Source organism: Anser brachyrhynchus (assembly GCF_964034855.1).
Source record: "Anser brachyrhynchus genome assembly, chromosome: 8".
NCBI lineage: Eukaryota > Metazoa > Chordata > Aves > Anseriformes > Anatidae > Anser > Anser brachyrhynchus.
In genome coordinates, this window is record NC_137702.1 from 10470906 (window position 1) to 10496381 (window position 25476).

The window sequence follows — 25476 nt, forward strand, 5'->3', positions numbered from 1 at the left end:
TGGATAAAGTATATATAAATATAAAATATATCATGGATGTAGATAAGTATGGATATATGAGTAAAGCTACATACAGTGCTTGCCTGTAAAAAGGGCTCTTACTTCTCTTGGTTATGTAGCAGTTATGTTTCTCTCCCACCTTTTTGTTTTATACTGTAAAATCTTTTGGTCAGGAACCATAATTTTAATCCTCCTATTTAATTCATTGCACATGCTCCATAAGATACTGAGTAGAGACAACCTCAGGTCAACAGAGTTTGCTTTCAGGAAAGTAAATTGAAGAAGAGAGGATGAACCAGGCAAGCAGTGAGCGGAAAGCAGTTAGGCTGCTTGCAGGGCCAGTTTTCAGTTGCTTTCAACAGAAGCTGAATTCTGCTGTATTGTATTTAGGATATTTCTCATATAGTACCTGTTATCTTGTGAATCTCTGAACCATTATTACTCTCAGCTCCTCAAAAAAACATTTTCTTCTGGCTAGCTTCCTGGTACATCAATCTATCTCAAATAAATCACCTGTTCTTTAAACTCAGATACAGATGTTTCCCTGATAGCGCAGGGAGCTCTTCCCCATTTTACAAACATCTTGTATGCCAAATGTTGAACTTAAAGCACAGGTCAGCTCTGAAAAGTGGCATTTTAAAACAGCTCCTCTCGTTCTGCTGATCTTCTTCTTCAGGTGGCCAGAGTTATGTCTGACTGCAGAGCTATAAATAAGCTTCTGCCTCCTGCTAGCCACATGGCTCTAATTGAAGAGGGGTATGCGCGTTTTCAAAGCATCTGATTGCTCTCGGGTTTTGGTGGGAATCTCTGTGTAAGTGCCATTGGTGCTGTTGAAAATTTTCCCAGCCTGGGTATGGAAAAGGAAGAAATTCTCCCAGTGCCAGAATTTTTCCTCTGAGTTCCTGAGGGGACTGCGGAGTTGAACAAGTTCAGCTTAGCTCCAGGAAGCCAGTCTCTGTTTTTAAGGGCAACGTTTAGAAAGTCCTCTTTTACTTGTAAACCTAGCCTGTACGATATGAAAGTTGATTTAACCAGTAATGTCCTACGGAGGGCTACAGTGCTCAGTCCCGAATTGCCCTTGAAAACCCCAGGGAAAACACATATCTGTTATCCCTGTCAGTCTGACTGGGCCAGCTGGTGAGCAAGCAAAGCAAACTCAGCGATGGGAGTGAAGATACAGCTTTTCTGCTCTGTTACCTTAAAATAGACGTAGATAGCTTTTCCTGGGCATCAGCTTTGCATGTGTAAAGCCATGCAGGATGTGGCCCTTCCACTCTGTAAGAGAGAATCCAGAGGGAGGTCAGTTCTCCTGCGTAGGGTTTCCTGGTGTGAAACTGGTTTCAGCGTGCGCTTTTGCTGAAGTGTGCAGAACCGGGCTTGCAGCTACATAAAAGGCCACCAATTTGTTTGTTCCGAGATCAGCTGGATTTATCTGAAGTTTCAGAGGCGAGGCACAACCTTGCAGGCGACCTCCCCCAGCAGCCTAAGTTTCACTTAATAAAACAAGTTCAGGTAGGTTTGAGGCAACCCTTTAAGGTCAGTTGAACTTTCACTGGAAAATACGAGTGCTGGCAAGTATACGCAATATGTAATGCAAAATGTTTAGGGTGTGGGGAAGAAGTGTAAAGGAGCCATACCACAGTGATGAGCTTGGCTAGAAAAGAGACATAAAACAAGTTCCTTAGCGAAAACACCCTCAGAGACGGGTTAAGAATTTAGGGGGTTGGTAGAATGTTTTTGTTACCCCCAAGGGGAAAAACAGGAGATCAAAGCCCAAATTCACTTAAGAATGCTTTCTTTGAAATGTATCTATAAATTATAGCACGTACTGCTGGCATCTATTGTAGTCTCTGGTATTTACTTGAGTGTATAACGTGAGATCCGCAGAACCCTGGGTTGGCTCCTAAGTGTGTAAAACTAAATGTCGGTGAAGGCAACGTTTGGGTTCTCAAGTTTCCTAATGGTGTTTTTGCCTCTTCCCTGCTTCCCGTGCTCTTTGTGCCTCGTCCCTGGGACTGCGTGTCCCAGCCACTGACACACAGGCTGAAGGGGGTTCCTTGAGGGGCTGCTGGTAGCTTTGAGAGCTCTCTGCCCGCCTCCTTGCCACCTCTCCCCACCGTTAAGGTGCCTGCCGTGGCTGTTATCTCCTTGGTCAAGGCAGAATGGGATGTTGCTCCCAGGGGAATCCACAGCTGTTACCCCTCTGTCAGCAAAGTAGCTGCCGAGGCATGTCACCCTTGGCTTTTAACTCCCGAATCAGTCTCTCTGCTTCCTAGCTCATCCGGAGGAGCAAGAGCCCTGACTTCTTGGCACGGCGGAGCATTGCCCACGGGCCGTCCTAAGCGTTACGCTTCGAGCTCTTTCTTCAGCTCGAGTCTGTAGTTCTGAGCGTTGCATTTTAGACACCTCATTTGCTTTGCTTCCCAACGGAGGTCGTGTCGGTTTTTTGGCACAATTGGATTAAACCAGCAGACCTGGATAGCTTCCATTGGCGTTTCAGGAGCTTTGCTGTAAGGCAAACCTGTGACATTCATACCTTCCTAAGCTTGCACAACGCGGGCGAGAGCTGCAGTTGAGGTCTTGACCTCGGTTACTTAAGCCCCTTTCTCCCAGGAGCGTTCATCACTTTAATCACGGAGTCCTAAATAATCAGTGGGTAGCCTGTAATTAGGGGGTTGTGCCTTGGACTCCTGCAGCCTGCTCCCGGTGTGCTGAGCGCGGCGTATTTTGATTTCCCATTCCCCCAAAGGATGTTTGATCTCAGATTTACACTTTGGAAAATTAAGAAAGGTACAGCACCTCGGTCCCCTGGCAGTCTTCCTGCTTTCGGTGGTAGGTGCCTTTCTTTTCTTAAGTGTCTCAGCGCTGCAGCAATTGACACACTTGATTTAAGGGTTTGATTTATAGACTGATACTCGGGCTGAAAGTCAGCAGTTCCAGGGCTGCATAAATCAGCCTGTCTCGGGGACTAATACTTCCTTATTTATAATTTCGACAGGAGATGGAATTCTTTCTCAATTCTTTACATTTCTTTCAGATGTAATCGACCACCCTGTCCTTTGGTTTAAAGCTATGTGGCTTTGCCACAAATAGAGGGAGGGGAAAGCGAGCCGAGGCCAGGAATCGCCGCGCTATAAAAGCTCCATATTGTGTGCTCTTGGACTTTGCTTTCTCCCGGCTTCCTTCGAGCCCACACAAGAGATGGACTTGAGGTTTTTTTGGCTTTCTTCCCCTCCCCCCCCTCCCTCCATACATACGCTGACCTTTTGGAAAAATAAATAAAAGATAAAGCCGGACCTGGAATGTTGCAGAATGTGTGTACATTTTGCTCTCTGTTGTTTTCTGCTGGGATTAGTTGTTTACAATGGGGGGGAGAGGGAGGGCAGAGGAAGGGAGGTCTGTGGCCTTAGCTGAAATTAGTGGCATTTCAGAGTGATCTTGTTAGGTGGTCTGCAGTTTAAAGACCTAAATCCTTGTAATCCCCCCATGCCTCCTTGGCCACTACTCCTTTTGCTCTTGTTCTCTCACTTTCAGGAAAAAAAAAAAAAGCCAGAGCCAGCCTCGCTGTCTCAGATGGAGGCGTGTAACGTGTGCATGGCCGTGCACACACTCACTCGCCTGTGCTTTCCTTCGCACATCGTACCTGTGGAAGAAATTAATGCCTTAGCTCGCCGACATCTCCATCTGTTACCACTACAGGACCGGGCTTGTAAAAATGCTCTCTCTAGAATGCAGACGCGCACTGAATATTTTTATTTATTTTCCGCAAAAACGCTCGGCTGCCAGACTCGCAGTTTGTGATTACACTTAAAACAAATTCAAATTGAAATTTCAGCCATAAATCAAATGCCCCAAATTAGTTCCTCTTGTGGGTTTGAACATGCTCTTTGGATTTTAAGGTCAGGAGATATCCGTTTTCACAGTGCTGAAAAGTTTAAAAATATAGTACATTTTAAGGGCAAAAAAAAAAATATGGTTTGCATTATAAAGCTTTACATCAAATATGTGCATATGCACACGCACACAACAACTTCGATGAAGCTGAATGCTGTCGGAGCACCTTTGAGGACTAATGGCACCTAATTGTTAAGCAGGGCAGGAAAAACCCGGTGGCTATTTATCCGAGGAGAATACAGCACATTGCCCCGAGATGTGATGCTTACCCGGTAAGAGAATAAAAGTTTATTCCTTACTCTTCAATTTAAAAAAAAAAATAGTAAAAATTAAATAAACACACAAAATACTTCTCTTGGCAGGCTTTCGAGCATACTTTTTAGAAAAAAGGCATTTACAAGTGGTTTCAAAATGGCTGTGTTACATCTGTCAGCGGGTGAAGGGAACACCCACAAATTGTGTTTTTATCTCCCGAAGTTTTGTTCCACTTGAGCAATAAAAGCCGGATTCGCTGCTGGTTTGTGTGACTGGGCTAATCTTAGTGCTGAGCACGGTTTTAAAGCTTCTTCAGTTGGTGGGGTTTGTAAGGTTTAAGAAGCTCCCGGGGTGGCGGGGTTGTTTGGTTTTGTTTTACTCTGGTATTGGGGAAGGTTTGCAAGCACGTGGCACAGACATGTTTGCCCTGGTTCCCTGGGCTGTCCTTCCAACAAATGGTTTGGCCGGACCCCCCCTTATCTTTGATGTTAATGTCATCAGCGCTTTCTTGGTTACAGTGCTGTTCTTGCCCCAGGAGTTGAAACGCTCTCCCCAGGCAGGCTCTGAACACACGTCCCACGTCCTCCGGCCCCACCGCGAGCTCAGATCCCCCCTCCACTGGTGCTACAGCGGGCGAGGGTGGTGCCGCGAGGTCTTAGCCTACCCGCGGCTCTTCTTGTGCCTGGGAGAAGTGATAGATGGTGGGAACCTCAAAGCCGCCGGGGAGAGCTCTCTCCTGCATAGCTCGAAGCGATCGAAGAGGAGGCATTTGGGAGCACACCTGTTGGATGGGAGCCGTTTCGGTGGGCAAAGAGCAGTCCCTCCCATCCCCTTCACTGGTCTTGTTGAAAGCCAGCTGGGGATGGCAGCGGTGGTGGGCAGTCCTCCCTCCACCGATTCATCTTCCAGCACGATTTCCAGTCCTGTGTTCGTTCCCCCAGCAAACGCTGCTGCACGAGATGATGGCCTGAGCCCCTGCGCGGGTACTCGGGGCCATTGGAAAGGAAGCAGCTGGTGACAGTGTGAGAGCAAAGGCAGGCAGGGGTCTGCTGTGTATCTTTGCCGCTTTTTATCTTATTAACATGTTAGTAAAAACCTTGCCAAGGCAACCTGAGCTGGTTACTTGTAGCATAATTGCTCACGTTGCCTCCTTGTAGGTCAGAGGAGGGGGAGTTCGAAGCGAGTTAAAAGAATGATTGTTCAGAGGGGACAGTCTGCTCAAGGGGAGTCGTAACTGCTAACCACCGTGGCTGAGGTCCGTTTTTATTGCTTTTACTCCTGCAGAATTAATGCCGTGTTTGTGAGGCAGATGGTTTCTGCTCTGGCTCACATGAGCGACAGAATTGTTAGATGTTTAATGGCAAATTCTCTATGCTACATAATGGTGATGTGTAAGCAGGAAAATACTAGGGACTCATTTCAAGACTGGCAGAGTGGAGTGAGGATGGATGCTTCTCTTTCCTCCTGAGGACCGTGGCTGGCTGGCTCTCCATTCATTGCAAAATGGAGGCTGAGGGCTTTGACCCGGTACCAAAACCCCTCTGTGCTCTTAGTTCAAACTCCAAGACACCTCTTCTGTTCCCGAGCCAGCCTGACGGTGCGGTGCGGCCGTGTTTCGCCGGTGCAGTGAGCAGTGGTGAGACCTGGGGCCGAGGTAGGGAACGGCTGCGGGTGGCACAGAGCAGTTAAAATGTGGGACTCGCCATGCAGAACGTCACTGAAACCAAAAACTTCAGAAAGAGATCAGCTGTTTGACTGAGGATAGTGAGAATATCCACAGTTGTAACTATCATTAACAGAAATGTTGGGGAAGAGGTTCAGCTAGAATGAATGTGGGGGCACAGACTACTTCCATCTCTGTGTGTTGTGTACTTCACTTATACCTTCCTCCCGAGCAGCTGGTTTGGAGGTGTGTTAAGACTCAGTGTATCTAGGCATTTCTTAGCTGGTTGCCTTCACATTTTGTGTCCTTCAGTGATTTCGTCCTATCTCTGCACACACAAAGATGAGGACACAAATCATCTGCAGGCACAGACCAACGCAGTAACTCACTCAGCATCTCTGAACAGAGGAGTTATGGAGCATGGACTCTGAACTTCTTTCCTGCCTGGACAATCAGATCGGCACATTTGAAAGCAGATTCAAAAACGTTTTGGAAGAAGGTTACTTTAGCTAAAGCGCCATCCTATGTGGATTTCAGACTTTGGTGTCAACTGGTAGAGCAGTTCCAGAGTTGCAGTGTGGGTCTCATTGGTTTAGTACTGCGGAGTAATTGTGTTTGGTTGCTTGAATGTGAAATGAACAGAGCCAGCCAGTTGAGGTATTGATCTTCTGCCCTTTCTGACCATCCCTTCTTAGTGGCTGGAACATATGAAACTTCTCAGCAGCATTCACAGGGAAGGACGGGGCTCGTTCTCCTCTTTTTAACTGGGGAACTGAGAGAAAAGTGACCTGTGCAGTTACTCATACTGTCCGTGGAAAGTATGAGACCTGATCCACGTCCCAGTTCCCAGGCCAGTGTCGTGTCTGTGACATCCTCTGGCAGGACTTCCTCTGTTAAGGAAACGTACAGGGAAACTGTTTTAACAGGAGGTAAAACTGGAAACCCTTTTTTGCAAACCTGCTCTGGCAGCTGGGTGTGAGGATCAGCATAAGATTAGTGGAGTTTTTGAGAAAAAAGCATAACCGAGCCTACTTACGGGATTGTGTCATAGGCTTTTTAGATATTCTGTTGGATTCTTTTGTTTTGTACCTGTCATTTTAAATCATTTTCTTGCTTTACCTTGTGCTTGCATTATAGGTGCTGTCTTCAGGGCAGTGTTATTTGTCATAATGCCGTGATAGAGAAGGGTGCAGACATCAAAGACTGTTTAATTGGAAGCGATCAGAGACTGGAAACCAAAGGTAAGTAGAGGAGCTGTATTTACAGTGCATTTATAATTAATTTTTAGAATCTCCTCCTCAATATTTTCTTCCTGTTTCTTCATAAAGTGCCAGTGAACAGTGGCAGCTCTACAGAGTGGTGTCCTATAATATTGTTTTTTCATGGAAAGTACAGTTTCTTGGCACAAGAACAGTTCAGGGACTTGCTCCTCAGAAGTTGGCAGAAGAACTTTGTTGTTATTATGAAGAACGAGATTGGGTGCTGAGACAGTCTTTTCCCAGAGACCACAATTAGATCGTCTTGAAGTTGTCCTCAGCAGAAGGAGCTGTTATTTTGACTAATCCTCTCTGTGAGTGTCAGGGGTGGCGCAGTCAAATTATTGATCAGACAGACACCCTTCTCTTTGTGCTGGCAACCGTGGGCGTCAGCGTGCTCCGTTCACCCTGCTCCAAGCAGGAGCTCAAGGTGCAGCATCACACTAGGAGCTGCTCTGCTCAGTACTAAAAATAAGGGCGGCTGCGTTCAGATCTGCTTTAGTGACATGAAATGTTATTTTGGGGTTTCAGAGAGGTTACAACTATGTGGCCCTAATTTGGGCAAACTTAGGCCGTCCAATCAAGCTGTGAGTGGTGAGGGCTTGGTAACCGCCTGAGTGGAACTGTTGATTTCCTGCCCGAAGAGATAATGGGCAGGAAATGGCTGTCTCAGTGACTGCATCCCAAGCAGAGGGCTTTTTAATGAATATTTATGGTTGGGGTTTGGCAGATCCCTGCTCTAGGGTGTGGACTGAGGACAAAAGTGAGTTCCTTTGCAGGCTCCATGTGAAGTTGTTTAGTCAGATCAGGATTTGTTTGCTTGCTTTGTCTTTATAGTATATGGGTGGTTTCCCAATTGTAAGTGTCTTCACACAGAGCAGGGTTTGCACTTAATGTCGTATGCCATAACCTATTGTCAGCTATGCGTATGGAAATTTGTCCTTTAATTTGAAACTACGAGTAAAAAAGACCCATGGAAACAAAGTGGGTCCTGCAGTTGTGAGTCTCGGATACTGTAGGAAATACCCAGTGAGTGTGCTGTGCACTGTGGTCTTGGTCCCTATGTACCACAATCTCTGCCTACCCAGGGCTTTGCCCAGCACATCACTCTGAATCAGTGGTTCTTGGGGGTTCATTGCCTGCCTAACCCTGAAGATTTGCACTATTCATGGTGCTCCATCTGTGCCTTCCCCTGAGCATGAGTCAACAGGAGAGCTGGATCAGGTCACACCAGGTTGTTACCCTCCAGTTTGAACTGTGAGGAAACAGGGTGTAGATTTAGCAAATATCTCAGGAAGTGAGACTATGCTCAATTTCTTTAGTAGACCATTTCAAACAGAAGCATCGCGCTTTGACCTCACTCACATCTGCTTTGGTAGTCTCTTCCAGGGTACAGACCCTAGTCTAGTTGATCTTGGTATGGAAATCATCCTTTCTTCATGATCATCCTTGTCTGGACAGTTTTCAGGGCCTGTCAACATATTTGGAGGGAGAGGAACAGGGCTGGAATCTGTGGTTCATTTGCCTATTCTTGTAGGGCCACGTGTGCTCACTTCTCCAAAGCTTAAATCCACTTCTCAGTGAGTCTGCGGGCCCTCCAGTTAAACTGTTCGGGAACGTATGATTGACGTTAGCAGAGACGTTCGGGTAGATTATGAATACACCATTATGCTGAGCAAGAAAAAATAATACAGCCTCAGTTCGTTTCCCTGCCTCAGTTTCCTACCCGTTCTGGAATTTCTTTGGGCTGGGGGTCAGGTTCTCCTCGGTGGTCTGGGATTTGTCTGTGAAGTTCATGACTTATTTCCTGAACTGTGGAGTTTTTCCAGCCCAGCGTGTCTCTTCTGACCTTGCCTGGTCCCGCAGTAAACTGGGCCTTCTTTTTTTGCTGTGAAAGCATGCCATGACTTCCTTTCCCCTGCCCAAGACTTCCTGTATCTCGTGCCAAGCTTTTGGTGTGGCCCTGGAAGTCTGTTTCCATATTCCCCCTTTCATCAAGACTTTGGCTGTGTTGTTCTGTTTGGTAACTTTTCCTTCTTCAAGCTCTAGCCTTCACAGCCAGGTTACAAAAAAACTACTTCTCTTGGGTCGCAGCCACCTTTTGTTGCAAGCTGATCGCACCTCGGCAGACGTAAGCGGTAGCAGCTGGCTGTTGACCCCAGTCTGGGAGTTCCACGCTAGAAACCACCTCAGCAAAGCTGCACACACCTTCCCAGAAACATTAAAGAAGAAAAAAAAATGCAGTTCCTTATTCCAAAGCATCAGCCAGGATTTATGAAAGGTAGGAAGCTCCCCGCACCATCCTGCGCAGCCCCATGCAAATCCCAGAGTTGACTTTGCTGCAAGACCGGCTGTTTGCTCCCAGTGAGCCCTGGTCACGCTGCCCAGGCAGCTCAGGGTACAAGAGCTCTTTGAGCCACTGACCTCCTTTCAGAAAGCGAAACTCCAGTTCCACGGAAGGAGGATGGCAGAAGAACAGCTACCACAAATGGTAGGCAAACGTAACTCAAACCAGCTCTCATCCTTTTCCTTCTGCGGAAGAGGCAGGGGCATGTTTAGGGTGGTCCAAACGGTACAGCTGGGAGTAATGGGATTGAATTAAGCACAATTTAGGTTGGATATCTGGAACATTTTCCTAACGATGTGGTCTGGTCGGCTGTGGGATAATCTCCCTGGGGATCTGGTGGGAGACCTCATCACTCAATAATGGGCTTGGCAAAGCTCTGGACACCTAAATAGAAGGAGGCACTCCAGCCCTGGTTATTGGGGTAGATCAGATGCAGCCTGTTTCAAACCAAAAAGAAAGTTAGAGACAGAGGGGGGCCAGGTGGCTGTCAGCAGTGACTTCAGGCCCCATCACAGCATTGGCCAGACACGGTACTTTTTAAGTGCCTCTGCTAAAATTGTGTTATGGAGTTTTATTAAGTTTCTGTATTTGCAACCAGTGCCTCCTGAGAGTCATGCTATTCTCTTCCTACTGCTTTTATTGCCATGAGAAGGAAGCATCCACTTTACTTCCTCTTTGATACTTCAATTTAAGAAATTTGCTAGCGGAGAATTAACAGACAGGCTTTGTGAAAGCTCCTTCACCCAGGTAACGGTTAGAAAAACATGTTGGTACCTAGGAAAAAGGAGGTAATTATTAAAGGGATAGGAAATGACAGGCAGCAGTTCTGAAAGAGCTTAATTGCACAAAGCATTCAATCACTGCCTCTGAGACAGTTATTACGATTACGCTCCAGCCTTCTTGATGAAACTGTTTTTAAAGAGGAGCTCAAAAGCAGCATGCCCTCGTTGGAACAGGGCTAGGGAGAGGGAGTGCTGGTGATGGGCCAGCCGCGGATCAGATGAGCCCCAGAGTCAGTGAGTACAATTCCCAAAGGAGTCATTAGGGCAGATCCAGCAGGGAGCCTGTTGTACATCTGGTATAGGTTAGTCAGGAAGAGGCGTACCCAATAAATTGGCCTAACCTTTCTTCAAAGGAGCACGGAGAACAGAGATGGTAAAGGCACACACATAGGATGTAACCAGCAAAACTGACACAGAACTCACCGCCTTACCCTCACCTTCATCTCTGTTGTCCGTGGGGCTGGGATATTTTATGTGCGTTGGATATTAAGGAGCCAATGTCATTTGGGGACAGCTTGAGTCATTACACACCCAAAAAGTGCATTACAGCAGTGTTGTTGCCACAAAGTGTATTTTCAGAGAAGGAAAAAAACACCAGCATTCGGGCTGCTGATGTAATCTTAGCTTGGCATCCTGGTACATACTTAGCAGGAGCATTATCTCCTACTATGACCGGGATGTAGGCTAAGACTTTGCTGTGCTTGTTCCTATACATTTTTAATGCAACCATATATTTCTGTTTTCTGTGCTGCCCTGACACAGACAGCACGCAGAACGTACTGCTGAGTGCATGCTGAGTGTGGGGTTGTTCCATATTTTTCATTTTCCTGTCTTTTTTCAGTGTGAGTCTGAAACCTTAATTACTGTACGCTATGCAAGAAATAAGATCCTTTCTGTGGCCTTTCTGCAACATTTGTCATCTTAGTGCTTCACAGCTGTTAACAACCTCATTTTCATCTCCTCAGCATGAGCATGGTTGCATTTTCCTCCTATTTTGCAGAGACCTGAGAGGCAGGGAGATGCTGATCGTGTGCCCCTTCGTTTTGACTGCCCAACTTAGTGCTAACGTTGCACGTTAAATGTGGCATTCCCTAACTATTACAGACTGGACATTTTAGCCTTAACGTTTGCTTTGTAAATGTTTGGAGGGAGGGTTCAGTCCACTGAAAAAAAAAAAAAAAGAAAAAAAATTGTTATATGGGATCATGTTGGCCCTTGCATGGATCATTAGCAGCGCCAGGAACTTGAACTCCATTATACAGCTTCTGCTGCTCCAGCTGATGGGAGCTGACAGTAGTGGGTCATCCTGAGCTGGGTCTGGAGCAGGGCAAGAGGAACTTTGCCAGGAGGTTTCACAAATGCCCAGGGGTGTTGACAGCCCTGGGATTCACTCCTGGTGCTGTGGGGAGAAGGCAGTAGTTACTGCAGGCTTTACTGCTCCTGCTCCCAGCATCAGCCCTTGGGCTACATCACCTCTTTCCTATCCGATCCTGAGTCCTGCATCACAGCTCCCCGCTAGGGCTTTGTCTGAGCACCGCTCTCATCCCATTCCCGGTCTTCTCTTTGCTTTTTTCCTCTAGGCGTAATCCCACGGAGATTTTTGTTCTCCTCTTTCACTTTGTTATACCCGGACACCCACCTGACTCCTCCTCCAGTGTGACCGTCGATGCTGTTTCCAGTTCCCTTCCCTAGCAGCCACGTGCTCCGTTTCCCACCTGGCACTCGCCCCCTGACTGCTTTGAGTCAGACTGCATCCTTTTTCGACCTCTGTCATGCCCAGGCAGGATCCCTCTGGGCACCAGAGGGAAGCGGTTCGGTGCTGAGTGCTGCTCTGGTCCAGGGAGCAGGGACACGAGTGGGGGAAGCCCTGCGTCGTTCCTGCACTTCCACAGGCGCTCGGTGCAAACTGTCTCTGGAGCTTTTAGCTGCCCTCCTGAGAACATGTGCAAACAGATTTTTTTTCCAGAGGCTTATCACGTAGCCAAAAGTGTGTGGTTTCTCACAAGAACAGAAAAAGGCACATATCCAGTAAGGACTGGCTCCCGTTTCCGATCATTTTCCAAATCCCGTTCCAAGCTTGGAGCCCTAGGACTTCTCAATGAAACAGAGTAAGATTGTTTTATTTTAATGAGGGCCAAAGAGCACATTTTTCTCTAATGTCATCCTCTGAAGGCAGGTACGGTGTACGAAGCCTCTACATATGAATGGGCGGCAGCTTGTGAGGATGCCTCAGCCCAGCCGACTGAGCGGGATAGGGACAGGAAGGAACCGATGGGCTTTCTGATGCTCCTGCTGCGTTCAGGCAGGACCGAGCATCTGCTATTGCAAGATGCTGAGTACCTCCTGGTGAAGTCTTGGGGAACTGAAAATCCTTAGCGCGACACAAGGTCGGGATCTGAAAGCACGCTGCGGTGCAGATGGGAGTTACGAAAGCTTGCGAAGAACAGACGCAGACTAAACAGTGCACACGTGTATTGTGCACTGGGGTGCAAGATGAGCTGGAAAGGAGGAATGGTGTAAATTTGTAGGGAAACTGGGAGGTCCGTATGACTTGTTCCCCAAAGCAGTTTAACTGCTGAACGTCCCTGACAGAGATATCAGCTGGCAGGTAGTTCTCTGAAGGAGTCTTTTGCATCAGTGACACATTTCTAGCCTGCTTTCCAAGCTGTATAAAAATGGTTTATGAGTTCTGGCCTTAGCGGTGGCATAAAACTTCCCTGGAATATCCATCCAGCGGTGCTTTGTCCTCCCCTCGGCCGCCGGGGCCGGTTGTGCTGTCACACTCTTGTTCCCAGCCGGGGAGGCTGAGGCTTCCCGAGCGAACGGGTTAAAGGAACTGCCACACTCGCAGCGTGTGGATTGTGAAGCCTCCCCAGAAGGCAGCAGTTCGTAACCTTGTGGAAATATTTGTACATGCTCCACGCAGAGAAAATAACCGCTTGTGCTCGGCTAGAGCTCGGCCACATGAAAGAGCCAGGAAGAACACCCCAATGGATGCCTGAGAAAGGAAGGGGACCTCGACTTGTGTCCAGCACAGCGGGCAGCAGTCTCCAGGCAGATACGAAATCGCTGCCGTCCTGGTGGGAAGTGCGGACGGAGTCTTTCAGATTGACATTTCTGAGATCCCCGCTAGCACGTGCTGCGAGGGGCTGATATCCCCGTGGGAGCACATCCATCACTATAACCCAGGCCCCTTCTGAAAGGGTTGCGGGGACTCTGACAGTGCTAGGGCTCGGAGTGTCTCCCTGTCCCCGAGGAGCTTGCTGTTGTGCACATCGCTGGCTCTTCACCTCGCTTTCCCTTGCCTAATGTTTCTCCTAACACCCTGAGCAATCACTTTCCCATACCCTGAGCAATCACTTCTCCAATGAAGGAGTAATCTCTTTCCCATTCCTTCCTTCCCCCCCGGTCCATCTGCTCCAAACCCCAGCAAACTCATCTCTCTCCAGGCGCTGACTGCATCGTTGCCTTTGCCTTTATGCTCCCGAGATGTGCCTGTTCCCCTGGCTGGATTTAAGGGCAAAGGCGTTAATCCAGTGAAAGATCTCTGTGCCCACGGCAGGGAGGCAGACGGATGATCCTTAGAGGTCCCTTCCTACCCAAACCACTCTGCGATTCTCCACCGACACCGGGTGAGCAACGAGAAGAGCCTCAGCTGAACCGGGCGAGCACAGGCGCCGTGCGCTGGTGTTTGCGGGGTGTAAGACCAGAGTGATATCTCTGCCTGGGGGCTGTGTCGGGGCCCCCAGCTGCCGACCAGAGCTGATTTCCCTGAAGCTATTGCCAGCCCCAGCGCACCGGGGGGGTTGCGCCTCCCTCCCCAGGGGGGCTGCTTATGCTCCGGATCCCCTTAAGCACGGCCGACCGCAGCACAGCGGGGCTGCCGTGGCCCCCGGGGGAGCTCCGAGACACCCCTGGCCTTTGGACACCCCGATCTCTGGCGATCCCGTAAGTTCAGCGTGGCTGGGGAGAGAGCAGGCCTTGACTGGAAAGCCCCAGTGCTCTGTAAACACAAACAGCTCGGCCCCCATCACCTGCTTCCCTTCTTTATCTCTACATGTAATTTAAAACACCCTCCAGCCTCCCGAAGCCGAGCTTCAGCTGCTTCCCATCCCCTTAAGCCCCTTCAGTTCCTCTCCCCCCCCAACCTGGCCGCTTTTCCCGGGCCAAGCATCACTGCAGAGACAAGTTGCTCTTCTCTCCCACTTCTCTGATCCTTTCTGTCCTGGGTGAGTGTGGTAGGAGCCACCCACGGCGTGTTTTCGTGCATGCGTTTGTGCAGCCACCCCGCCCCCCCCCCCACCTCGTTTTTTAAGTTAAACTATCTCTTGCTTTAAAGAGAGCAAATACACAGCAGTGGCTTTCATCACTGCTGTATAATAGAGCAGTAATTCTGTGCCAGGGACTGTTTTCTATTTTATTTTAAAGGGTTTATAAAACAGTGTATGTAATTGAGTGAGTAAACTGAACGTTTTCTGGAGCCCCTGAGGGCTGGAACTTCGTGGTGGTCCTGGGCCTAGGCCCTAACCTTTTTTTTTTTTTTTCCCTTTTTTTTTTTTTTTCCCTCCCTTTCCCCTCCTTCCCCTCCTCCTTTACAACCCAGCGTTGCCACCAGCAGCAGCAGCAGCAGCAGCAATCTGTCTGGGGCTAATTGAGCAAACAACAAGGAGATGCTTTCACGGGGCTTTTAAAGGAACGCTCCGGCATCCCCTCGCTGCGAGCGGCCTCGCAGGAACCTGCCAGCCAGGCCGGGGAGGGCCCGCGGCCCCCGGTCCTGGTGGTAGGGTTTGCGCTGGGCTCTGCAGTCATTTCCGCCCCGCTGTTTATTTGCATTACAATTTGGTTTTAGCCGAGAGCACCGAAGGCTCCGCTGCTGCTCCCCAGCTCTCCCCGCGGCCGCGCGTATGTTTCCGAAGGGGCTCGCGTACAGTATGTGTAAACACACGTCTTCCCGAGCAGGAACGCATACATAACGCCTGACAGCTTTTTGATTTACGCTCAGTAAAACCTCCGCGGACGCTCGGTTCAAGCACCCAGGCTGACTTCAGGCTGGGCTGCGTCAGCAAGTTGAATCAAAGTGCTAATCAGGAGGCTGAATGTGTTGATCAGCTCTGGATTCGCTTAGCACCAGATGCTCCCAATCTGAGAAGATCTCGTTGAACATGATTTAAGGTTGCAGAGTCCAACTCGAAGGCTTTCTCAAAGTCCTTTCTCTAATCCCTCTTCTTTCTCTGTGGGCTGAATGCATCTGTAACCCTGCCAGTGTCAGATAAAAGGCAGCCTGGTAAGAAATCCCTAATGGGGAGCTGGGGAAGGAGAAGGAAGCTGAACAGCGAAGCATGTGAGGTACTTCTCCCTCCTCCCCCCGGAGTTTCAGGCAGAGTTTCTGCATGAACTGAGCTTGCTGGTACCAGCCAGAGCCACTGGCAACTGGCAGCCACGGCTGATAATGAAACGCTCCCCGCAGCCCGGCTCCCTTTGGCACACCCGGCGGAGTCTGAACTCCCTTCCCTCCGCAAGGAGGGCTTTGGGAAGGGAAGAGGGAAGCGGGGTGAATCCTTATCTCCCCATCGCATCCCCCTGGGGTGCGGAATCGGGCTTTGTTTCTAGCAAAACCATTCCCTTTATCGCTTAAAAACCTTTCTTGTGGATTCGAGGCAGGCACATTCATGCGTTTCCTTTCGGCCTGTACAAGGAGAGAGGAGTTTGGTGATCTCGTGCCGTGCTGCCAGGTAGCAGCGACACGCCGGGCGTGCTGCGTGTGCCAGCGGCGGGGAGGCTGGGCGGCGTGGGTCAAGGCAGGATGCGATGGGAGTTCAGGGAGTGCAGGCTCTGATTTCCCTTGGGGCTTTGGCAGGCTGCGTAAGCTCTCTAAGCTCGTTGCTGCCTCAGTTTCCCCACCTGCAAAATGGGAATGCTCTTACTCACCCGCTCTTGAAAAGCATTTTTAGCTAATCAGATGGAAAATGCGAGATATCGGAAGGAGGCTACAAGCATGTCAGTGCAAAATACAAATAGTTCGTACCAGCTCTGCAACAAAGTATGTGACAGGGCCCGTCCCGGCCCTGCACGCAGGACGGTGCAGGATGCTGTCTGACACGAAGCAAGGAGTTCCTTATTAAAAGGTATTGCTACAGACAACCTATATATAGAACCGTAAATCGACACGGTGCTTCACAAGCCTAGATGAAGGCATGTTTAATCTGCAGAGGCATAACGTAATTACTCCGTCTGGATGCTGGCCAGAGTCTTATTCACATCAGAGAAATCAACACGATAGGTAGTCTGCTTGGAGGAGGTTCAGGAATGGAGTCACTGGAGTTGCTACAGGGCCTGTTTGAGATATATTGGGAAAGTTGTTGGGGGTGAGGAATGTTACGGCAAGAAGCGCTGCAGGTTGGATTTGAGGTACCTTGGCAAAGCTGTGTGAGGTCCAGGACGGGAGGAGAGAGAAGCTGAAGGCTGGACTTGGGGCTATTGGCAGGGCTGTGCTGGAGATGCTGTGTGGTGCTACCTACATCACGCTTGCACCTGGCACACGCACAGTCAGTCCGTCGTTTTCCTGCGCGCTGCATCCACCTCTGCTCGTCCTGCTCCAAGTGCTGGAAATCGGGCTCCAAGCTCCAGCTTCGAGCTCCGGGACGTTTACTTGAGGCTCCAGGGCTGTCAGTTGTCGCTAAATACCCTGAGCAGAGGAATAAACTACTCCATCTGATGCTGACAGTGAGAAGCAACTCCTCGGTCTTACTCTCTGCCTTCACGAAGGATCTCTGAAAGGCGGTCACGCAGCTCGCCCTGCTCTGTCCTCCAGGCTGAGGATGATCTGCATGGTTGTGGGGTCACGACAGTAGCAGGAAATTACCTTGCCACAGCCCAAATAACTCCTTGAAACTGATAAAGCAGTGTTTGATCAGACCTCTTCTGGAGCGATGGTTTGCTTGGTGCAAAGATAATGCCTTAAACTCGCAACCAAGAGAAGCATCGCGTTGGCTCGGCCACTTTGGGGATTGCCAGGAATTTCTTTATGTAGCCGAGGGTAGCATGGTTGTTGTTTTGCAGCTGTCTTGCAAAATCTGCTCCCCCGAGGGGAGGAGTTTTAGGTGGGTAAATAAAACACAACCAGTTATTTCCATTATCCTTGGCTGCCTCCCCCCCGCTGCCGTGTAAGATGCTGGAGACAGCACAGCCTCCTTCGGTGCGTCTGAGCACCTCGCACGCCTGATGGATTATGCCAGGCACCCAGGATATGCGAGCCTGTTGTTATTCCTGGGGAGAAGGGGTGCGAAGAGAGCCTCGGGGCACGGTTCAAACCACCTGAACTCCTCCTGAATCGGCCAACCCAGAGCGATTTGGATTCCCCCCTCAGGGGTGGTACCCCGAGGACACCCACTTCGAGCACACAGGCATTGTGTCAGGCGCCGAGGCCACATACTTGGTTTTTTAGGCACTGGGCTTTCAGTTTTGTGTTTTTATTATTTTGGCTTGAGATCCCTTATTTGCAGTCCTTCCCTGACAAGCTGCTTTTGCATTTTAAACGGGAGGCTCTTTCAGTACAGGGCATTAACAGCGCAGGGGCAGGGACTGGCACGTTAATGTGTCCTCCGAGCCTGTGCCGAGCTCCTGGGAACAGGCGGAGGAGTGACCTTGTCCAAGCTGCCCCGCCACCAAATGTGCTCTGTGGGAGCCTGAGGTGGGCTGTCCGCTGTTACTGTCAGAGGTGACAGCGGTGCTTGGAGACCTTGCTTCATCTCAGCACTTTTGGAGAGGTTCCGTCCAGATTTTTTTGAATCCAGGAGGGAGAAATCAAGTTAAAATTTAAGTCGGGATTGCTGGGAGGGGGTTTTGTCCCATCTCGGTGGTGGCCCCTCTGATGCTGAGCAGCCCCGGTGCAGTTTGGGGGCACACCACACTCTTTAGGGCCGGGGAGGATTGCTGGTCTTTAATTTTGTGTCAGATCTCCATGTTGGATGGCGATGGTTCTTTGCTTGGACCTGGATGTACACCTGTCAGCAGCAGCTGGGACTTCCGTCGGGCCTCTGCTGTTTGGTAGTGACACACACACGCGAAAAGTCTCGTTAGAGAAACCTCCTGATGTTTAGTCAGTTGTTTAGGCTTCTGCCATGTGTGTGGGATCGTGTCTGAGAGACGCTAGAGACCAAAAAAGGGCAGCAAATCTGTGTTCGAGTTCCCTAGAATCTGCTTTTCTCATTTGTTTTAAAGATGCAGATTTGAAAAATGCAAAGTCTGAAGCGCTGCTCTAAAACTCAATTCCTCTTCTTTTCCCCCCTCTCTCTTTTCAGCCAAACATGTTAATGAAGTCATTGTGGGCACCGAGCAGCTGATGGAGATATAACCCAACTAGGTTTTAAAGATGATTTTATGGAAGCGAGCAGCAGAACCAGATGTTCAGCATCGTAAGATCATCCGTACGGATCCCTACTGGCACGGCTCGCCCTGTCACTGCTCCTTTCCCGTTCGGCTTTGTATTTATGTCTTAATAAAGAAGTATTTACAGAGCCGTGCGTGCGCCCGGCCCTCCCCCCTCATTGAGATGCACGCGGGTTTGTGCCGGGTCCGGTCGGGCCCCGCGCGCCCCGCGGACGCCCTGTACTTTTCCGGCAGAAGGGCGAGCGGGGACCACACAGACCGTGCCCACGCGGACGAATCGCCTCGCCGACCTCGCTGCGGCACACACCGCGTCCCCGCAGCCCCGCACCGTCCCCGATGCCAAGGAGGAGCTGCTGGGGATGCTGCTCCTGCACCTCTCCAGCACAGGGGATTGCAGCTTCACCGGCCTCCTCCTCCTCCTCCTCCTCCTCTCTCTCTCACGGCGCTGCCCCAAAGCGCGGAGATGTTTAAGCTCTGTCCATGATGTAGCTGAGGAGTTTGGCACTCGTTTCCTCCGGGGCTGAGTGTGGTCCGTCACTTGGAAATCCTGCCCAAAAGCATTGCGAGGGGGCCGGAGGGATGGGGGAGCGGGGAGGGAAAGCAGGGCACGAGCGGTGGGTACCGTCTGCGGTATTTCGGTGGTTCCTGGAGCCCAGCCGGGAGGTGCGTTCCCACGTCCAGATGATCTGGGGATGGCTGGACGTATGCGAGATGAGTCGAGAGCACTAATGTGAAACGCACAGCCTTGTGGTCAGGGGTTGTGCCAGGATTGTAAAGCACCTGGATGGGATTGAAACACAAGCTGTTCTTTAACGTTTAGAAATTGGACACGAGTTCCTACCTAAAAGCTGTTTATTAGAACCTGGTAGGATTCAACGGGACATTTATCTGAGGCTGGCAGTTTGACATCCAGAGGTGCTTACAGCAACTGGCTGGAATGAGATTTCATTAACTGCAGTGATAAATTTTAAACGTGTGCTTCGTGGGCACCGGTGTCCCCTGAGGAAAATTACAGTTTCCTAGCTAATTTGACAGAAGAGAGATTATAATCCAGACGTTCCCGGAGTTTCATAAACAAAAAAAACCCCTACTTTAAAGGACCAGACTGGAACGGAAAGCGTGGCTGGGGATGAGCTTCTGGCTTCGAGGCCTTTTACAAGCTGCAGGAAAAAAAGAAAAGAACCGTGCTGCAGTTCAGCTCAGGCTTTGTGCTGAAGGTTTTACCTTGCGTATGTGTGCAAACATGTTCCTAAGCTACAAACCCTTTTTCATCCAAGGATCGCAGAGGCCTTACAAAGGTTAATATAGAGGGGCTCTGCGAGGGAAGGGAGCGCAGCATCCATTTCGGCTGTGTGGGGACAGAGCAGAGTGGAAGTCGGTCACCTTGCTTAGCATTTTATTCGGTGGCGAAGCCAGCAAGGGAGACACACGGGTACTTTGACTCCTGGTCTGTTTGCTTAAACACAAAGCCTTTTTTTTTCTAAGATCCATCTTAACTTCTGAGAAGTCGGCATCCCATAACAGCTACAGCTTTACCTCCTTGCGCCTTAATTACAAGTTAGTGTCTCCCTTCGGTCCTTTTGTTTAGCTAATTTAAGAAGAGGGTGGGGGGCTCTTTTCTCTGTCGGTTAGAATTTAGCATTAATTTAGTGTTCCCTGACACTTGAAAACCTGGCCTGGCTTTGAGGCGTTTTCTTTTCCTTTTTGCCTTTTACGACCTGCAGGTGTTTGGTGTGAGATAAAAGTAGATCCCAAAGTGAGATTTCACAGCACAAATTATCAAAGTGAAGATTCACTCTTGATGTAGTCTACGTGTGTGGCAGTAATTATGAAAAATAATTCGGGATAATAGGGCCTTCAGGAATCCCAAGGCGGGCACTGGGTTAACCCTTCCTCACCTCAGCCAGGCTCCGGGCCGCTGCCATCCTCAGGTGAGCAGGGGATGGGTCGGGAAGCCCTACAAACCCGGGGGGATTTGAGGTGATCTCGGAAATTCGTCTTCGTTCCCGGGTAGCTGTGGCTGTGACCTGGGTCCGAAGTCACGCAGGCCTTCCTGAAGGCCCAACCTGTGCTCGCTGCCCACCGGCGCTGGGGATCAGTTCGTCTCCTCGCCTTGCTGCTCTGCCAAACCCCGCCAGGAGAACGTTGCAGCTCCTGCCCCTCGTGGAGGTGTTAACACCATGGCAGCGCTCTGCAGGCGACGTCCCTGAAAAGATGGAGCTGCCCAGCTCTGCGGGTGTTGGTGCTGCCTGGGCAGGCTTGTCCTGAAAGCTTCCTGCCAGATGTACGGCTGGGGTGGACGTGAGAAGGTCTGGTGGTGCTGGGTCACGCATGGTGCAGCAGGGGCTTGCCGTGGTGCCCAGGGAGGTCCCCAGCAGGCAGCACCCCGACCCCTGGGCTTCACCGAGCTGTGTCCCACCAGCACCTCCTTGGTCCCTTCTCTGACCATGAAGGGGTCAGAGAAAAAGGGGAGAGGAGTGGAAGGGGAGAGGAGCGCCAGGCTGGGTGGTGATAAAGCCTCGGGTTTGCAGGTCTGGGTGCCCCATCAGCAGTCAGGTTGGGACCGTATGTGAGCCTCCTGGAGCTGGGCATCGTGAGCACCCCGTGGCCTTTTACTGCCTCCAGTCTCCCGGGTCCATCACGCAGAGCCACCTTGCTCCTCCTGGCTCCTGCACCCCACTTTCCTTCCCTGGCAGCCTTCAAAGCGTGGTCATCACCACCCCTCCGATTTTCCCGGTGGGACCTTCTCATCCCAGGAGGCCACAACTTTCCGTACAAAATCCTTCAGGTCCTGCGAAGGTCAGGGTTTTCGGGAGGAGCCTTGCGGCCTCTGAGCTGGCCCACACCTGCAGCGAGGGCGGGCGGCTGGCTCCAGTCCCTGCCTGTCCTCTGCTGCGGGGAGATTTCCGTCCGGGGGAGCTGGCACGTGCCGGTGTCGGCACAGCTGTGCTGAGCCTCGCTCCGGTGAGCGCGGCCAGCTCGGCGCTTTCTGCTGCCTGGTGTGTGCTGGCCTCCCCCGGGGAGGGCTGGGGAGGGAGGCAGTGGCCCTCGGTTGCTGCTGGGGGTTCGTGCCAGCCTAGCCCCGGCTCTTGAGGCTGGAGGATTTCATCCCCTCCTTCCCGCTAGCCTGGCTGTGAAGGGCTTTTGCTCCTTCTCAGCTGGGTTTGGTCGCCTGCTGCCGGGTACCACAGGTCCTGGGACACCGCAGAGGCCACCAGTGCCGTCCCGTCACCTGTGATCACTCCTGTGCCCTCCGGTCACTTGTTTTAAAGGGCTGAAGATCACAGTGGGCAACCAGAGACGGTTCTGGTGGCACTGCAGGCTGCTTGGGACTGCCGTGCCCTGTCCCAGCTCTACAAGCACAGCGCCCGGGGCTCTGCTGGCTCCTCAACCGAGGGCGAAGGCCCCCTGGGAGCAGAGAGGGGCCGTTCTCGGGGGTTAATTCAGGGACGTGGAAGTGCCCCGGGGATCCAGCCTGCACCAAACACCCCAGCATCTCTGCCCGGGAGCCGTGCCGTGGCCAAGGCTCGCTGGGTCCCGTCCATTTTCACTCCGTCCCCTGGGAGCCAAGGTCCACAGACGCGCCCGTGCCGCCCAGACGGGCCGGCAGACGAGAACTTCCTTCCGGGCCCTATAGACAGACATTTCATATACGTTAAAATATACGCCTGTATATAAATATGGAAAGCAAGGGTTTGAGAGAGCTCGAGTCTAAATAAACTTGTATGTTTAAGGCTTTTAAAATGCTAATGTTGAATTTCAGGGGAGTTGGGGGGGAAAAGCAAGGGGGTTGTTGGACTGAGCACCGAGACAGCTGATGAGCTTGGATCGGTGCCTTTACAATTCAAGGAAAATGGGATAGTTTGGGGAGGAAAAAGGGATTTTCTTGTTTTTGTTTTTAGTAGAAAATAAAAGAAGCTGCCTTCTTATTTGCCTCCCTCCCCCACTGCCGGAGCAGCGAGCGACTGGTGTTGTATGCATAAGCTATTCCTTTGTGCAACATCTAAATGGTTAATTGTGTTTGAGGAAGATGTACGGGCGAATGGAGAGACCACCCAGCAAGAGACAGACAAGAAAGAGCGATCTCTGAAATGTTTAACCAGAGAGAGAGCAAAGTTGTTTAAAAATATTTAATTTACAACATTCCACACTGCTGATTATAAATTGGCCGTCCAAAAACACTGCTGCGTGCGGGGAGGGATCCAGGCAGCATGAAACAAATTCTTGTGATTGTTTTTCCTATCTTCCTCCGTCCTTTCCTTGGGGAGTTTAACCCTGCGGTGGGACTCGGGGGGCCGGGGGCAGGAACCGCGGCGAGCGCCAGCGTCCCCGCGGTGCTGGTGGTGGCACCTGCACGGGGCCGGGGTGCGGCGACCTCCGGCACCTGGGGGGCTGGAGGGGACGGAGGGGACGGAGGGGGAGGACGGAGCAGCGGTGCTGCAGGGGACGGGGTGGCCGGCAGTGCTGCTGCACGGGGAAGGGCACTTTTGGGGTGGCCGGCTGGTGAAATGTGGCTACGTGCCTTGCAAAGGCCCCGGCAGCTCCTCGCGTCTTGTTTTCACGCCAACCCCGGGATCCCCCCAAATGGTTTATCGGGGGAACGCCGTGGTGGTGGCCCGGGGGGACCCGGGGAGCTGAATCCATCCAGGCTGTGCTGCCCCTTGGACGTCCCCACCACCGTGACACTGCCCGGCTGTGTCACGCAGACTTCGCCGGTGGTAATGGGACGGAGCCAGGGCCTGGGCCCTTGCGGGGTAGTTGAGCAAGAGCAGCATCTCCTCCCTGCTGCGGCCCTTTCGCAGATGGGGCTTTGGTGTCGGGGCCTGGAAGAAGGGATCCGGCTGCCTTTGCTCGCGGCGGCCTCTGATCCAGGGGTGGCTTCGACGGGCTGAGCTGCAAATGGGGACGTGTCCCTGGAGGGGACGGCCAGGACAGCTCCCCATCACCTGGGGAGGGCAGAACAAGGGGGTGTGAGCGGAGCAGGGACCCAAAAGCAGTGGCTGCTTTTTTTTTTTTTTTTAGCTAGCAGAAGCCCGGCTGCTTTCACGTCCCTGCTGCCCCAGTACCCCCGGCTGGGGAAGGGCAGGGTCTCTCCTGCTGCTGCTAGCTCCGCTGGCAAAAAGGGGGCACAGGCAGGGCCGTGGGGCTCCGAACAGGGCCTGCTCCGTTCCCCAACCCCTACCCGGCCTCGCCGGCCGCCTGGGCGCTTCCTCGCGTGCGCTGAGGGCCTGTTAAACCCCGAGCAGCCGGGGCGGGTTTGGCCGCTCGCCCCGGTGGCGAGCTCGGCTCTCGGTGGCTGAACCGCCCCGGGCCCTGCCAGCCCCAGCCGGTGCCGGGAGCGGGAGCGGAGACAAAAGCGCTTGTGTCCTCCTGCCAGCAGCCGGCCCTATTAAACCGTGCCCGCTTCCCATGCGGCGGGGGCGCCGGGCAGGCTGGCCGGCCCCGGGACCCCTGCCCCGTCCTCCCCGCCACTGCGGGACCCCACACCCGGCGGCTGGCACCGCTCACGGGGGGGGGGTCCCCAGCTCCTTCCAGCTGGGGCAGGATGAGACCTCGAGGCGGTGGGCGCATCCCTGCCGCCCGACCCTCCTGCGCCCCAGCCCGGGGCATGGGGCCGGTGTCACATCCACTTAGAGGGCTCCGAAAATGCCTCGACCTGACACCTTGTTAAATACCCACCAGGGGTCACAGTTCCTGGGTTTCTTTTTCCTGCTTTTCCCTTCGCCCCGCTGAGACGTTTCGGTTGGCAGGAACTCCCCCGCGCTATTAGGTATCTTTCGGGGAACAAGAAACCGAGATCACTTACAAATTAATTTGGAGTTAAACCTACAGAAAATGAGAAACATGCTGCTTTGCAGGAGAGAGCGCTTGGCCAGCGATCAAGAAAAATACATCAAACCCGCCTGGTTCGGTGCGTTCGGAGGTGGCCGGGGAAGGGGGCTGCGCTCTCAAGGTAGCCGTCAGCTGCTTTTGGGCGCGTTTTAATGGGGCCGCGGCCTTTCCTCCCAATTAAAACCATAGCAAACAAACAAAAGGGAGAACCTGTTCCCCGGCGTGCAGGGGATGCGGGGAAGGCTGGGGTCTGCTCGCCCCAACCCTGCTGCCTTTGCCGGTGGGTTTTGGGGCCAAAAGGCTCCTGCTTTGGCTGCGTGGGGACAGGGACCAGCCATGGGGACGGCTCATCCACGGCGCGCCAACATCCCAGCGCCTCGTACCACCTCTTTCCCATCACTACCTCTATGGGGCAGGAGCCGTGCTCCCCCTGCTTGCTCCAGGCAGGTCCCCAAGGGGGACCCTGCACCCCCTGCCCCACGATGGCTCATTGGGGTCAATGCTGGGGACCCCACGACGCCCAGGGCTGGCAGGCGGGTGGGTCGAGGCGCTGGGGGCAGCCCCCGTGCCGGCACAGCCGGGCGCTCCCGGAGGGCCGCGGGCGCAGGGCTCGCATTGTGTCTGCGGCGCGAGCGGCTGTGCCGGGAGGGGGCCGGGGGGAGGCCGGGGCGGGCGGAAGAGCAGTGATAAGATAAAAGGTCTGCTTTCCCATGCCGAGGAGCCGGGGGGGGTGCGCGGGGCGAGCGCCGAGGCCACCCAGGTTTCAAGCGCTCGGCCTCGGCGCCTGACCCCGGCACATTCAGAGAGCACTTCCTAAATTTGTCTCCTGTGTTCCTGACTCACAAGCAATTTCCTCACCCATAAAACGGCGTCGGCATGAAAGGACTGGCCGGGACACCAATTACTTGTCACCGTTTTACCACCCCGCTGCTCACCGGTTCGCAGCCCCCGGCGGTGCCCGGCCAGGATCTGCCCCCCCCCCCCCCCCCCCCCCGCAACATCCCTCTGCCCCGTGTGTGGGGACACGGGGACAGCCGGCGTCCCCTGTGCCATGGGGAG

General features: G+C 52.2%; 1 protein-coding gene across 2 annotated transcripts in view; it reads left to right on the forward strand.

Moving 5' to 3' along the window:
* EIF2B3 (eukaryotic translation initiation factor 2B subunit gamma) overlaps nucleotides 1-18713 on the forward strand; it is a 96539-nt gene extending 77826 nt beyond the window's left edge. For both annotated transcript variants that reach the window (XM_080601393.1, XM_080601394.1), the window contains exons 11-12: nucleotides 6950-7053; nucleotides 18498-18713. In XM_080601393.1, coding sequence (XP_080457519.1) covers nucleotides 6950-7053; nucleotides 18498-18550 — 157 coding nt within the window. In that variant the 3' untranslated portion in view covers nucleotides 18551-18713. The remainder of the gene's footprint in view (nucleotides 1-6949; nucleotides 7054-18497) is intronic.
* Nucleotides 18714-25476: the final 6763 nt, after the last annotated feature.